The 17,007-nt window shown below is 37.1% G+C and overlaps 1 protein-coding gene across 1 annotated transcript; it reads right to left on the bottom strand.

Annotated features, from left to right (window-relative positions):
• Positions 1 to 617: 617 nt before the first annotated feature.
• LOC125240371 (tRNA pseudouridine(38/39) synthase) lies at positions 618 to 16,049 on the bottom strand. The gene is given in 11 exon segments (XM_048148279.1): positions 618 to 743; positions 1,355 to 1,524; positions 2,368 to 2,520; positions 8,536 to 8,683; positions 9,097 to 9,302; positions 11,761 to 11,915; positions 12,577 to 12,642; positions 13,583 to 13,718; positions 15,709 to 15,801; positions 15,803 to 15,831; positions 15,912 to 16,049. Coding segments are annotated over 11 exon segments (1,311 nt in total). The 5' UTR covers positions 15,987 to 16,049; the 3' UTR covers positions 618 to 663.
• Between the last annotated feature and the right edge of the window lie 958 nt (positions 16,050 to 17,007).

Genomic DNA, 17,007 nt, shown 5'->3' with positions numbered 1-17,007 from the left:
ATTTTTAGCTAATATTACAATAGTATTAATCAGTATTAATTGTGTTTTCAATTCCTTCTGCTTGTGATATAAGCTGTAAACTGTTCTAATATTAAATTTTTGGCAGACGATACACAGTTGCCACCTAGTATCGAGTAGTGGTACTGATAATTCACGCTAGTTGACGCGTGATTGTCGCTAGATGTCACTTAACTATGCCTATACAAATAACCCGCATTTACTGAAGTATGGAGTTACAGCTCTTCCCTTACTAAACTTATTCCTCTGTGGTTTATAGTAAACTAGGGATAAAAAAAAGTGAACTAGGGCAGAAATCCAATTATTATTATTATTTTTTTAACCCCCGACGCAAAAACGACGGGGTGTTATAAGTTTGACGTGTCTGTGTGTGTGTGTGTCTGTCTGTGGCATCGTAGCTCCCGAACGGATGAACCGATTTAGATTTAGTTTTTTTTGTCTGAAAGCTGAGTTAGTCGGGAGTGTTCTTAGCCATGTTTCATGAAAATCGGTCTACTATGTCGCAGTCGGGGGTTTTTTCAAAATTTTAATTTTGTGGTTAGGTTATTTACCTTCTCTTTAGTGTACGATATCTATTTCAGTTTATAAACAACATAGTATAAAAATACAGATTTATTACATATAACAATACATTATTAATAAAAACTAAACATCTGAGTTAACATCGCTATCGTTTTGCCCTTTCCTTTTCTTCTTATAATACTCGATCCTTTCTTCTAGACTTGCTGAAAAACAAGAAAAAAATAGTATATTAGCATAAACAAAAACTACTATAGAGTTAGGGCCCATTTAGACGGTACGAGAACTCGCATCGACTGTTTTTTAAAAACCATATGTTAGCGCCATCTAGCGTTGAGTAGACAAAGCATATTTTCCATTCTTTTCTTTCACATTTTAACGCCATCTCGCGTCGAGTAGTTGCACTTTTTATAAAGTAAATAAAATACGTTTTTCTTTGCAAAAGAATCATTTTTGGCATAAGCTTTTATCGCGGACTGTACCTTTCTTTCAACAGTTATCTACTACTCTCCGAGACGTTTCTAAAAACCCCTTACTCGATGGGGATACGACGTTTCATGACAGAGTTCCTATGACCACCTTTCTGCTCCATCATCAGATCAACTCCATGATACCGTAATATTGCATTGGCACGTGATTTACATATGTGTGCAAAATTTTAGCTCATTTGGAAACCGGAAAGTGGGTCAAATTTAGCTTCCTCGTTTTGACCCAAACTAACATACTAACAAGGCAAGTTAAATAAAAGCTTGTAAAAATACAGATTATCGATTGATGTGGAGAAATGACTACTCCTGTTATTATGTTAGGTACTTACCACAAGTCTGTCTCTCTAGTAGAGGTTTATAAACTTTAGGCTTCACTCCCTGCAGCAGACAATCTGCATGTGCGGTAACCCTGTCTCTTTCTGATTCATTTGTCTCGCTCTTACACATATCTTCATATTGTTTTTCTAGCTGGTGTAGAGCGTCTCGGATCATTGTGGATCTGTTAATACAAAAAGTTATAGTGAAGTTGAGAATCTGAAAAACAATGAAATAATCTGTGTCGGACTATTTAAAAACATAAAATATTTATATTTTTGTGATCTACAGGCGTATATCTCGAAATAGTTTTCGATTTAGGGACATTGAATAGTATTTTATGCAACAGGCGTTTAAAGGAGGTCAAAAAAGACGAGTGGCGTGGGTAACGATTTGAGGCGAAGCCGAAATTGTTATTAAGACGCCACGAGTATTATACTTTTTCTACGACCATGCACTTAGATTTTAATAATCGACGACCGGTCTGGCTCAGTCGGTAGTGACCCTGCCTGCTAAGCCGCGGTCCTGGGTTCGAATCCCGGTAAGGGCATTTATTTGTGTGATGAGCACAGATATTTGTTCCTGAGTCATGGATGTTTTCTATGTATATAAGTATGTATTTATCTATTTAAGTATGTATATCGTCGCCTAGCACCCATAGTACAAGCTTTGCTTAGTTTGGGGCAAGTTGATCTGTGTAAGGTGTCCCCAATATTTATTTATTTATTTATTTATAAATAATTTTCTAGAATAACTTTCGTGAAATTCACACTGTTTCCTATTTTGCACTGCCAGCACAGCTGCCCAAAGCCATCCCCTGCCGGCTTATCGCGCACGCGCGCAATATCGTTATAACAATGCGTTGCCATGGTTACAGAGCCAAACAATGCCTTTTCAATTTTTTCGTTACTGCGCGGGAAGCTGGCGGGGGCAGGCTTTGGGGAATAGACTTTCATGTAGGGTTTTAAAGATCTATGCACGACGCTGTAAATGACGAATAACAGTTCGGGAGTAGAAAACAACTCACTTGATATTATGAATAGACCATTCGGCCTGAAGCTGAGTTATGACCGTTTTGAGTTCCTCTTTATCGTATATCCACTTTTGCGTCTGTTCCAAATCGTAGCTGCAATGAAATAGGTTCAGAGGGACGTCCAACGCCATACTGTATTGCGGTTTCCTGTAAGAAATAAATGAAAATAAAATAAATAATCGATGTTTTTTAACCTCTTACCAGTCTATAGACAACCTAATCATAAAATTAAAATTTTGAAAAAAACCCCCGACATAATGAACCGATTTTCATGAAACATGGCTAAGAACACTCCCGACTAATTAAGCTTTCAAAAAAAATAACTAAATCTAAATCGGTTCATACGTTCGGGACTTTAGGGAGATACGATGCCACCGACAGACACACACACACAGACAGTCAGACAGACACGTCAAACTTTATAATTATAACACCCCGTCGTTTTTGCGTCGGGGTTTAAAAACTAAGTCAGAAATGTCAGAATCAATCAGTTTCATCATAGTTATACCCCCTTATTCATAAACGTACTCTAAAGTTATCAAGCCGATAAAGTTCGTTTGTCCCTTTCCGATGTATTGGTGTGATAGATAGGGACAAAGGAACGTTATCGGCTTGATAACTTTAATGTACGTTTATGAATAAGGGGGTAAATATAAATAGACTAGCTTTTCCCGCGGCTTCGCTCGCTTTAGAAAGAGACGTAAAGTAGCCTATGTCACTCTCCATCCCTTCAAGTATTTCCACTTTAAAAAATCACGTCAATTCGTCGCTCCGTTTTGCCGTGAAAGACGTACGGACAAACAAACAGACACACACTTTCCCATTTATAATATTAGTATAGATCATACCATCCCATACATTATAACCTAACCACGAAATTAAAATTTTGAAAAAACCCCCGACGCGACCGCGACCTAGTGAACCGATTTTCATGAAACATGGCTAAGAACACTCCCGACTAACTCAGCTTTTAGACAAAAAAAACTAAATCAAAATCGGTTCATCCGTTCGAGAGCTACGATGCCACATACAGACACACACACAGACAGACATACAGACAGACATACACACAGACAGACACGTCAAACTTATAACACCCCTTCGTTTTTGCGTCGGGGGTTAAAAATGCGACCGCCTAAGAACGCGCATACACTACACCACACATAGATGGCGCCACAAAAAAAGTCTTGCAGCTTTCGATTATACTTGTAGATGGCGTTAAGTGTCACTTTTTCACTTTTGACATAGATTTATGGCTCGAAAGTGACACTTAACGCCAATCTACAAATAATTGATGGCAACAATGCATTTTCTGTGGCGCCATCTATGTGTGGTGTAGTGTATGCGCGTTCTTAGGCGGTCGCATTTTAATGTATGGGATGGTATGATCTTATATTTTAATCTATGGTTTCATCAAGACATCAAGTAGTGGTTTTATCAGTACCGCTACTAGTCACTAGATGGAGTGAGTCACGGCTTACTAAACGTAAGAAAGTCAAAGATGGCAAAAAAAAGAGTAGAAAAAAAAATAGGGGCGCCACCGTCTATGCAAACCGTTTTGCATGTGGCAACTATTGAGTCACTTTTGTATGAGAACAGTACGTGTTGCTATGGTCAAAGACATATGTAACTCAGTACAGACGGATAAAGTCTAAAAAAAACGTACCTCAGTACCATACAGAAAAAGGTACGGTGGCCTAGATGGCGCTAATATTAATATTTGACATTTTAACACATAGCGAGCTAAGAATATGGACCAAATTGTCAGAACTGAGGTTCAAATGTTTTGAGCCTTTGTCAAGAGTTGGCAGTCTATGCACTGTGATTACACATTTTACTTTGACCATTGAGGTATATGTACTACGTACTAGAGGCGACGCTGCTAAGAGAATTTTTTACACACCCCACTGCGGTCCATGGACCGCAACGTTGTCAGTCGTCACCAGGCCCTCGCAGTGCAGTGATGTGCCGTGATGCATTTACTTTCCACGTGAATAATGCGTTCTTGTGTGCTTAAAAATTGTTCTAATCACTCGAAAAAATCAAATAAAAGTCAAGGTGTGACATTTCATCGGTAAATTAAACAAAGAACTCGTCTATAATATTTTAAGATTGAATATTCTACAAATACGCGAGCGGGAGCGGGACTGCCGCCATTTTGGTGACGCAATCATAGACTAACCGCGCAGATGTGCCATTTACATTGTTCCTACTAAGTGTTTCACCTCTAATATATTTGCGAAATATATATATTTCTATTTGGAAAATTATTAGGTAACTAATTACTACTTCATGAATTATGTTACTATAATATAAAAAAAGTTTATTTGTTTATTGATTGTTAATATTTTTTGAGTGAAATTGTATTTTTAGCACGCTCACTTTTTGCAGTTTTCTTTGATCTGGTCATGAAAAAAGGGAACAATGGATACGCTTTGTCCAACACATATATATGTTCTAGGGTGTGCAAACCGGTTAACCGGTTAACCGAAAAACCGGTTAACCGAGACTTTTTGGCCTCTGTTAAAAACCGGTTTTTATAGTCTCTAACCGGTTAATAACCGAAACTGTATTTATTTCTCAAAATTTGGAAAATTAGCCATAAAAAGGTTCAAAAATACGTAATTGTTTAATGTTTTGTATTAATAAAGATTTATTAATTACTTTTCATTGACAACATTATTATCTGTAATGATTATTATCAGTATTATCTGTAAAAAATTAGTCCCGAGTCTACTCAATTATACATTTTATACAATACAGTAGAGTCCGGTTAGTTTATTACGACGACTCCGCATAGACCTAACGTCCAACCTCTTACAACGACATAAGCACAGGTATTTATTTGGTTTTCGTATGTGACAGTATGAAAGTGTATCCGTTTATTACGACTCCGATTTTAACGACCAGCCGCTTTTTACGAAACATTTTACACAGAATCCGTCCGTCAAGCCCGGTTGCAACGACGAGCGACAACGTTTTTAGTTTTACTAGTAAATTGAGGAAACAAAGCTACTTCCACCCGAGCACGGCCCCCTGTCTTACCTACAACAAGTAGCAAGATTACATTGTGGCCATGTAACTTTTTGGAGTATTGCTTGAAAAATTTTAACAATTTGTTCGCCTCGGGTCGAATCTTATAAACTAAGGTAGCGTTCCCACTTAAGCGTCGCGTGTCTCGGGGCGCGCAACGGACGTCTCCGCCACGCCGCCTGAATGTAATTCAAAAAACGTCTCCTCAGTACATTTTGTATAGGCGTGGCGCGGACGTCCATTCCGCACCTCAGGACATGCGTCTCTTAAGTGTGGCCGGTCCCTAAATAGAACCCAATTTGTATTTTTCGATTGCGTATAAACTAGCTTTACTTACAAATGATGAGCAAGCACGCATACTAAAAATGACTTTTTCTAGCTAAACTAGTCACAATAAAATAAGGTATTAATACTATGATAATAATACCCTGTAAATAAACCTATTGATTGAAATGATTTAGTAATAGAGATGTAGATATTATTTTTAATTAAAAGAAATTAAATTCGTTTTGTACGACATCTGGTTAGTACGAAGTAATAAGGACTGTTCAATTTACAAAGCGGACACTTAAAATAGCATTTTTTTCTGCACAGTATAAGATCTTATTTAGCTGAATGGTATTAAAACGACAACAAACGTAAGTAGATAATATTTAATATGAAAAAAAGAACTTAGTCAAGTACATCGGTAAAAAAATCGGACTTTTATACGGATGCGACGCATGAGTGTCTGCACATCACTTCTTGTTACTTTTCGGCAAGTTGCAGACCACATTCGTTTGAATTCATCAAGTAATATATCTTCTCGGCTATTCTTTCGTAAGTATGTCTCAACAATGGTCCAGTACCGCTCGATAGGTCAGAGATCTGGACAATTGGGTGATAGGCTTCTTTCTGAACAAATTCTATATTTTTTGGCTTTAGTAGCTCAACTGTCTGACCAGCATAGTGTGCACTTGCTAAATCAGGCCAAAACAAAGGAGGGATATAATGCTTCGGACAGATGACAAAAAGTCGTATTTGAATGCACTCTTTTCTGCAAATTTCGCCACCAATGGTACCAGTACCAAAATAAGATAAACTCTAAGGCTTCCCACAGACAGTCTTAAAAATTCATAATCTTAAAAAAAATTTGTATGCAAATTGACACTGACAGATCTGTCAGTGTCTTGTCAGTGTCAGTTTGAACTGTCAGATTGCATACAATTTTTTTTTAAGATTATGAATTTTTAAGACTGTCTGTGGGAAGCCTTAAAGCCACAAGAACAGATTGCCTGCCAAACAAGTACTTTTTTTCCCGAATTTATCAATTTTTATGGTTTTATCCTCATCTGGCATATACTCTCCTACGATATCATTGTGGGACTGGGGTCCCGCTAATGTACTACAGTCAAATTTGAAGCACTTTTGTCGTTAATTAAAATGCCATGAAATTTATTCTTTAGCAACATTTTATACCATTTTCTGCACTTTTGTTTTGTATCGCAATTTCTTATCTGCTCTTTTCTTCTACATTGTTTGCTTCTTATGTCTTTATATTATTTATTTATTTTATATTTTGAACAGTACCTACACTAATGCCTACTTTTTTTTGCAATTTGGTGAACCGATAGATAATTTTGCGATTTTACAACCGCCTAACTTTATCCTCGACTTGAGGATTTGCCGGACCGCGTCTACTCCTAGATTTCGGTAAATCTTCAAGCTTATAATGCTCTTCAAATTTTGTAACGATTTGGAACACCCCTGATTTTGAAAAATTGCACATATTTGCGATTTTTCGCAGAGAACACTTCCCAGTACACCATTTGTGCAAGATTGCTTTGCGATCGTTCAAACTACTACGCTCCATCGTGAAATATAATTAACTATGAAAGAATAACTATGTAGCAATCGATGTTGATAGCTTTTCTAATGTCGTCACCGTCAATTGTTTATCAATTGTTTTTAAATTACAAATTTTAAAGATGTTTTAGTGTGTCCGCTTAGTAAATTGAACAGTCCTTATCAGCTGTCCCTTGAGCGTCGTTGTAACCGGAGTCTACAGTATATTTCAAACTATATTTTTTAAAAGAAAGGTAAAATGGAGATCTTGGTTTTCTTACATCAATTGGTTGTATTACTAGGGGCTCTGGGAGCTGCAGACCTTCGCCACATGCCTAAAAAACGCAAAACTGACGTCACATTCAAACCACACAAGCCTTTTTTGCAATTTCCTCATTTTACAAAATTTCCAAAAAACTGGATAAAAATGATCTTCATCGTGCAAGTAATACCTGCTACGATATCATCAACATCAGAATTCTTAAAGGTAATGGCAATTATTGCGTAGTACGGCCGTTTACTAAAAATCCTCAAAACCGGTTAATAACCGGTTAACCGGTTTTGAAGGAAAAGTCTCGGTTATTAACCGGTTTTTTAAGTTAACCGGTTTTTGCAAACCCTAATATGTTCATTCATTGTATTTTAAAGAAGAAGATAAGTACAGCACAATTATATTAATTTGTATTGTTTAAGTTGTAAATAAATAAATCATTTTGACTAGAATAGCCGTATTTTAAAATGTAAAATTTCCGTTAGGCAGAATATAATAATAATGTGTCACATCTGATGGTGGACCTACTCTATGCGTAAATTGCCGCTCCCCCCACCCCGCGCATTTGTCAGCATGTGCAGTGTTTTCGCTTGGCAACGTCGCCTCTAGTACGTAGTACATATACCTCAATGACTTTGACAGTAACTCTCTATAATACGCGATCCTCTTTTCTGTCTACTATTTCTTTGCCAAGCTGTAGTTTTGGCCTTTCGGTAAAGTTTATTATTTCCACATAATATATCCATACTTAATATTATAAATGGGAAAGTGTGTGTGTCTGTTTATCCGTCTTTCACGGCAAAACGGAGCGACGAATTGATGTGATTTTTAAAGTGGAGATAGTTGAAGGGATGGAGAGTGACATAGGCTACTTTTTGTTTCTTTCTAACCCCTCGTTTTCCTAAAATGAGGGGGTGGAAATTTGTATGGAGCCTTCAGCAGATTTTCGAATTTCACGCGAGCGAAATCGCGGGCAGAAGCTAGTGGTATATATTTTCAATTTACAAATAGAATATTTATAATATTAATAATACCTCGGGTTCTTCTCAATATCCAGCAGCTCAGTAACGACATCTGGCGACTCTTTCCCTTGACCAATCAGCAGTAGAATGCCCATGATGCATCGGATCTGGTGCCAGAGGAACGCGTTGCCTTCTATAAGGAGGTAGTACATTGTGTACGCTGAAAAAAAAATCAAAACGTCGGCACCAAAAAAATATTGCTTAGACCCTACACAAATTGCAGTCTGAACGTCTGTAAAGCCCCTCTTAGTATTTTTTAATTCCCAAATACTCGTATAGTATGCATTTTCTGAGATGTTTTTTTGGCTTTTGCCGTAATGTGTTAAACAAAAGCCTTTGTTGCTATTATTCACAGAAAAAAAAATACGGGAAACTACGGAACCCTACGCTGAGCGTGGCCCGACACTCTCTTGTCCGGTTTTTTATTACGTTTCAAGACAAAATTTGACTGAAAAAAAGAGAGACAGAGAGAGAGAGAGAGAGAGAGAGAGAGAGAGAGAGATAGAGAGAGAGAGAAAGAGCTATAAACAGAGAAAAAAGCGAGATTGTAATAAAATTACTTGTTATACTAACGAGTATCGTCCTCTTGGTCTACTGGATGAATCTCTGCCTTCTTCAGTTCTCTTATAAACTGTGTGACGCCATTACCGACGTCCATCTTGCAAAGATGGCGGAAATCTCTCGCACCAGGCAACAGTGCGCACGCGGCGCGCATGGAAGCAAGGTTCAATGTGCCGCGGGGGAAGTAGTACTTGTATTGACGTTGGGTGCAGTCGAACCTGGAATTAATCAAATGGTACATCAGTCTAAAGATGGGCCATTTTTAGGGTTCCGTAGTCAACTAGGAACCCTTATAGTTTCGCCATGTCTGTCTGTCCATCCGTCCGTCCGCGGATAATCTCAGTAACCGTTAGCACTAGAAAGCTGAAATTTGGTACCAATATGTATATCAATCACGCCAACAAAGTGCAAAAATAAAAAATGGAAAAAAATGTTTTATTAGGGTACCCCCCCTACATGTAAAGTGGGGGCTGATATTTTTTTTCATTCCAACCCCAACGTGTGATATATTGTTGGATAGGTATTTAAAAATAAATAAGGGTTTACTAAGATCGTTTTTTGATAATATTAATAGTTTCGGAAATAATCGCTCCTAAAGGAAAAAAAAGTGCGTCCCCCCCTCTAACTTTTGAACCAATATCTGGGCAACCGAGCTTCGCTCGGTTCTGTTTCGTATCCTTGACATGTGTCGCCATCTAGTTCAAAAATGAATAGTACCTACATCGAGCGAAAGAATTCTCAGCCTTAACAACACAACTACTCCACACGAGATGGCGCGCATTTCGCCACAAAAACTCAAATAGTGTATTTTCTATTCGTTTTAGCCTTGACCTGTGTCGCCATCTAGTGTTTGCAATAAATAGTACTTACATCGACCGAAAGAATTCTGTCTTAACAGTACAACTACTGCACACGAGATGGCGCGCGAAGAAAAACGCATGAAAACTCGAAAATTCGCGTTTTCCGGGACCTAAGGATAAGTTAGACCGATTTTTCACCCCCAAAAACCCCCACATAACAAATTTCTGCGAAATCGTTAGAGCGGTTTCCGAGATCGTCAGTGTAAATAAATAAATATATAAATAAATAAATAAATAAATAAATAAATATACAAGAATTGCTCGTTTAAAAGTATAAGATATATTTAAAAATTATGAAAAAAATCACAAAAGTAGAACTTTATACAGACTTTCTAGGAAAATTATTTTGAACTTGATAGGTTTAGTAGTTTTTGAGAAAAATAAGGAAAATTGCTTTTATGGAAAACATATATATGTGTAATAAAAAATTAACTGATATGTACAATACCTTAGAGGCTGTACTTTCAATATTAAAGGATTCAGAGATAAGACTGAAACCTCAAAAATGGAAATTTTTACAAAAAAATATTGGAGTTTTTGGATAAAAAATTCATTAAGATGGAATCTCTATTGTTTTTGAAATATATAACAGCTATTTTGCTTATAGTAAATATTGTGGTTTTGATAAAGAAGAATTAGCAGTTATTTTCGGAATTTAGAACTAAATATTATGCCATATTTTTGTCAGCATTTTTAACATCTATGGGTGTGTGTATCACCACCAAAACTTATGTAGGGGAGAAGAGAAATCTGGAATCCTCTATCCCAAGACTTACTTTTAAAACAAGATTTAAGTTGTAAGATAGTTAAGTATTTGTTTGTTTGAAAGTTAAACATTGTTTGTTCATTAATTACTAAATTTGTAACTTTTATTTGTTATGCGGGGAAGAGTGCAGTATATTGAGTTTCCTAATTTAAATGTTCACGCTTGCGCGGTATGAATATTCTCTAGCTGACATGCTCTCTTCTGTCAAGTAGGTAGAACTAGTGAAATGTAATAGTTTATATTAATTAATATAAAATATATTGGTGTGTTTCTCAGAAGTGATTTGTGTATTAATTAATTGCCATCCTCCTGAGGCACCTGGATATACAACACTTCTTTTCTTATGCGCACTGCCAAGGAGTGGAATTCCTTGCCGGCGGCTATATTTCCGAGCTCATATAACCCGGCAACCTTCAAATCAAGAGTGAACAGGCATCTTCTGGGCGAGCTCACTCCATCGTAGGCCACGTCTTTGCCTTTGGCTAGTCTGTGGTCAAGAGTAAGCCCATTTATAATGAAAAAAAAAAAAAAGAACCCTACTCTGAGCGTGGCCCGACACGCTCTTGGCCGGTTTTTTATTTTTTTTCAAAGTTGTCAACCCCACTTTTTTGTAACATGGGTATTTTTTACGCGATTAATACTCAGAATCGCGAGGTCTTTCAATCCTGATAGGAGAAAAAAATGTTCCAAGATTTCCAAACATTTCCATTCCGTTACCGCCATACAAAATGTATAAAAAAATGGTAACGGAATGGGAAAAAATCCTTGGGACATTACAAACTGTTTAACCCCCGACGCAAAAACGACGAGGTGTTATAAGTTTGACGTGTCTGTCTGTCTGTCTGTATGTCTGTTTGTCTGTCTGTCTGTGTGTGTGTCTGTCTGCGGCATTGTAGCTCCCGAACGGATGAACCGATTTGGATTTAGTTTTTTTGTCTGAAAGCTGAGTTAGTCGGGAGTGTTCTTAGCCATGTTTCATGAAAATCGGTCTACTATGTCGCGGTCGGGGGTTTTTTCAAAATTTTAATTTTTACTGTAAATATTTATTACCTGGCACTATACTCTAGCTTGTCACTAGGTATAGGCATCCAAGCGACCGCCCTGATGTCTTTTGGCAGCAGTCGGTTCAGTATTTTACAGTATGGCATTTCTGTATTGACGTCACCATCTTCGCCGTGTGTACTGCGTAGCGATATTGATATCACCTGGAATTTTAATAAAATATGTTTAATATCGTGTTTATTTATTATCACACTAGCTTTCGCCCTCGGCTTCGCTCGCGTTGAATTCGAAAATTGTGGAATGCTCCATAGTTAATTTCCACTACCCATTTTAGGAAAGTGGGAGTTAGAAAGAGACAAAAAGTAGTCTATATCACTCTCCATCCCCTCGACTATCTCCACTTAAAAAAATCACGTCATTTAGTCGATCCGTTTTGCCGTGAAAGACGGACAAACAAAACAGACACACACACTTTCCCATCCATAATATTAGTATGGATACAATAATATAAAGATATGGCAAATGTGAATAAACTGAATAACCACAATATAAAATTTAAATTTTGAAAAAAAAAAAAACTCAACATAGCGGACTGATTTCCATCAAATATGGCTAAGAACACTCCCGACTAACTCAGCTTTCAAACAAAAAAACTAAATCTAAATCGGTTCATCTGTTCTGGAGCTACGATACCACAGACAGACACACACGCAGACTGACAGACAGACAGACACGTCAAACTTGTAACACCCATCGAGTTTGCGTTGTGGGTTTAAAAGCTTAATTTTATCTCTCAATGCCCCGCACTCTTGCTTACTCTAGAGGACTGGCAGCCTAAAATAAGGTGATAAAAAGTATACTAACCTGGCCAAAGGCACTGACTCCTTTATCTGTCCTGCCACATCTGTGGTACTGCGAAGTCTCGCGACTCTGCAAATGAATCAAATTTAAATTATTTTCATTGTCAAGAACTTTTCGTTTTGACACCTTGTAATTTCAATAAATAAATTTTAAACCTTTTCTAAATATGTGACATGTAAACACAGACCAACCCCTATAGACATCCATTACAAGACGACTCGCGGTCACCAGCCTTACTTGTATTTGCCATGATATAAGCGCGGGCACTCGCCGTGCCCGATCAGTAGCGACCAAATATCCGACCCGAAAGCAGCGTGTGGTTTTCGCAATCAAAAAATTGAAGAAGGGTATTTTGATGCCTTAAAGATGTCCAGGTTGTGGACTGTAATTACTGACGTGAAATGATGAAAACATGTAATAAAAGCACTAATTTTAATTGTTGGTAAACAAACACAAGCTTATTTACAGTTTCGTGACAGAAGGCAGACTGAAGACTGATCAATCATATTTCAAAACATGAGAACAGTTTTCGAAAGTGAAGTTGTAAACTAATACTTACTACAAAGAGGTCGCGCACCAGCCAGTCGCCAACAGTAGTGTGAAATGGTGTGGAAAGGTAACAAGAAGCTCAAATTTAAAAACAGACGAAATTACATTCCACAAATAAGTCATATTTATAATTTATTCAGAGCCGGCATAGGTCAACTTACACTGGCTACTTACGCGACAGCAGAGGGACAGTCATACTTCTGTCGCTTTTCATCTGGCGCGACTGCCCGCCGTCCTTGAAACGACCAATCGCAGCGCGCTAAACACATTCCCCTCCCGCTCCTCGCGCCCCAAGCACTGGTGATTTGTACCGCGCACTAAATTTACAATATTGGTACTCTATAGGAGGTTCTCTGTGCATGTAAAAGTACCCCGGTGGCCTTTTTGCTGATTAAATTATTTTGATTTGATTTTATGCCAAGTAGATTTAAAAATAGCCCTATTATGTTTATTCTCTCACCTGAATCAGACAGGACTTGGTCAGCGCGTGAAAGAGGTGATGCTCTATGGTCTGTGTGGTGTCTTCCTGCACCGCTAGCCCTTGGTAGTCCCAGCCGAAGTACAGGATATGAAGCAAGACTCTGCGGTACTGGCATCTGTAATAAATAAGAAGAAATATGTATTAGACCATCATTATTGGTCTTTAAGATCGACTACAGAAACTGGGAACTGGCAAGCCGTGGCCCTGGGCACCCTGTCCACTCATGGAAGCGGTCTGTCGAAAATGAGCTACGAGCGGCTGGTTTGATCTGGAGCGAGGCCACAAGGGTCGCTGAAGATAGGAAGGCGTGGCGCAAGTTTGTGAAGGCCCTTAGCACCTCTGGGGTGCCTTAGGACTACAATAACAACAGAAACTGGGAGAAGCAGACAGAGTGGCGTAAGTGCATTGGAGATGGTCACAGGTACGAAATCGGTTGCAAGCTTTCCTTGTCAGCTATGTGGCACAGTATGTTGTTCTTGCAAAGGTATATTTAGCCACCAAAAGCGATGTTTCTCGGATGCTGCACTGTAAATCATCTGAAATAGCTAAGGCCAATATGTATTGGTAAGATCAAAGAGTCGTGATCTAGTGTTAATTCAAGCTCTTTTCTTACTTTAAGCACTTGTTGTTGTTGACTGTGTGAACGGAACGGTGAATATTTTAAAGTAAAATGTTGCCAAGACAAGAACATAAACGATTTAAACGATTTATTTGTTTGTAAACATAGGTAACAATGTTGGTACAAAATTCTGTCAGAGCGCTATGCTTCGCCGATAGGCATACAAAGTACAATTTTGAAATTGGGTATACACATACCAATTACATTAAATTTCTATATATTAACATGCAAACATTAATAAAAGACAAACAACTAACAAGAAAAATGGTTGAAATACATTAAAAATTATTACATTAAAATCCAAATTAAATTAAAAATTGATACTACAAGTTCATTGAATCAAACACATTATTATGAATATTTAGAATAAATAAAATATCAAATAAAATTTTGTTAATAAATACATAATAATAATAACTAAGCACAATACATACATATATTTTCTTATGTCAATAAGTCATGCACACACATACATATTATATACACTATAATTACAATCTAATTTAAAGCGTCAACAAGAAATTCAGGTATGGAATAATAGCACTTAGATGTCAATAATTTGTTTAGGTCATTTTTAAACAAGTGCAACGGCTTCATTCTTATAGCAATAGGAATTTTGTTATAAATTTTGCTTGCCAGACAAAACACGCTTTTCCGCATTAATGCAGTACGAGCAAATACTGTACAAAGGTTGTGAGCTCGGTAGGTGTCTCTGTTAAATATTTGTGACACTTGTTTAAATAGATGAAGGTTTGTTTTGACAAATACAGCGGTTTCAAATATAAAGAGGCATGGAAGAGTCAAAATGTTACGCTCCTTGAAATATGGAACACAGCTATCTAATTGATGCAGTCCAAACATAGATCTTATGCATCGCTTTTGTGCCTTGAACACGATCTCCCTGTTGGTCGAATTCCCCCAATATATTAGCCCATATCGAAGAGTTGACCCAACATAGCCATGATACGCGGCAATTACTGCTTCAATGGCTACTATCTTTGATAGTCTATACAGCGAGTATGCATATTTACTAAGTTTTCTACAAACTTCCTCTGTATGTGGTTTCCAACACAACTTGCTGTCAATAATTACTCCCAGAAATTTTGTCTCATCAACTGGTTCAAAAGTATATCCTTGATAGTTACAATTTATTGGCAACATAGGCGTTTTTTGTCGAAAGTGCATTATTTTTGTTTTATTAACATTTATTTTGAGATGATTAACATTAAGCCATTCTATTATACTATTCATGGTATCATTAATTTCCAATTCATAATTATTAATATCTTTACATTCAATTATGACTGTACTATCGTCACGTCATATAAAATTTTAATGTCTGTTTAAAAGTAGGTAATCAGATCTTATAATCTATAGAGTCAAGCTTCTAACTCTACTAGTCTTAACTTCGAAAATGCCTACACAACTGAAACTATAAAATATGACACTGTCAGTAAATATGTCAATTTTTTGGTTATGTACTAACTTGCTAAAATCGAACGGTTTCTTCCTTTTCCTCTCAGTATCCTCTTCGCCCGACACATTTTTACTAATTATATTCTTCAGCTGGGCATTATGCCTCTAATTGCAATATTTTATCCACCAAATCCTGAAATTAAACAACGAAAATGAGAAACAAGTTATCTTATAGGTTATGACAGTGAAAGCCGAGTAAGTAGTTTAACATACATCTTTACTTAAATTTAGTAGCTCTTCTCTAGTTGCACTTTTTAGTTTCTTCGGTTTAGGTGGCACGGTGTCCATTTTATTGTGTGTAATTATACAAATTTACACAAAAACCTAATGTTTACAAACTCCGCTGCATGCCGTGACATTGACATATGTCATTGTCATTCAAATTTTTTTTGTTATGTGGTTAGACCAAAGCATTAAGTCCTTGTGCTGAATGTCACTATTTAACTATAAAGAAGCTACACGAATAGAACAGTGGTTAAACGCAATTCGGACCGTTCCTCACAAACTTTTTTTTTAACTCCGAAAAAGATACGAAAAAGTTTGAATTATTTTTGAATAATGTCGGACTGTCAATCGAAGTTGGATATTTTCAAATTAATTTTGTGAAGTTTTCGGCGTTATTTATTTAATTTTGTGTTTAATTGCGCCATTTAAACTGTATCACACGCTACACCTCAAAATTAGGTGTTAATAAATTAGTGACGAAGAAGGATTACACTTTTCAAGGTACATTTTTCCTTCTCTTCTAATATGCTCTCATGCTCATGCAGGTACGTTGTATGTGCCACAAGAGAAGAAAGTTATTCAGATTTCGGGACTTTTGAGTCACTCACTGCGCTCAAAATCTTCTAAATAAGAATTACTCGCTTACTCGTTATGCTCGTCGATATTCGGGAAAATGGGCAAATACCGTATAGATACCAAATATTTATTTGCATTTCTAAGACATTTATATGTATAGGACTAGCAAAATAACTTAAATCGTAACAACATACAGTATTTCGCCAGCTCAGTGTAAACGAGTAAATATCGTAAATAAAACATGGCATGTTACATAATACAGGTGCCCACATCACCCCATTGCATGTCTACGGCCACTAACGTTGATAAAGGGAATCGCCGGTGACATTCACCTTTGTTACAAGCAATTGAGACTCAGTTGAGGCCACGCACACTACAACACTGTCATGTAATGACAACGAAATTTTGAAATTAGTGTTCTTACCGTGTACCGACTGCAGATTCAACAGTGAATTGCAAGAAAGACCAAAAAGTTTCTATTAACTACTTTGTCTATAGAACAATTTTC

Source organism: Leguminivora glycinivorella, chromosome 27 (assembly GCF_023078275.1).
Source record: "Leguminivora glycinivorella isolate SPB_JAAS2020 chromosome 27, LegGlyc_1.1, whole genome shotgun sequence".
Classification (NCBI taxonomy): domain Eukaryota; kingdom Metazoa; phylum Arthropoda; class Insecta; order Lepidoptera; family Tortricidae; genus Leguminivora; species Leguminivora glycinivorella.
This window is presented reverse-complemented; position numbering and strand designations above follow the sequence as displayed.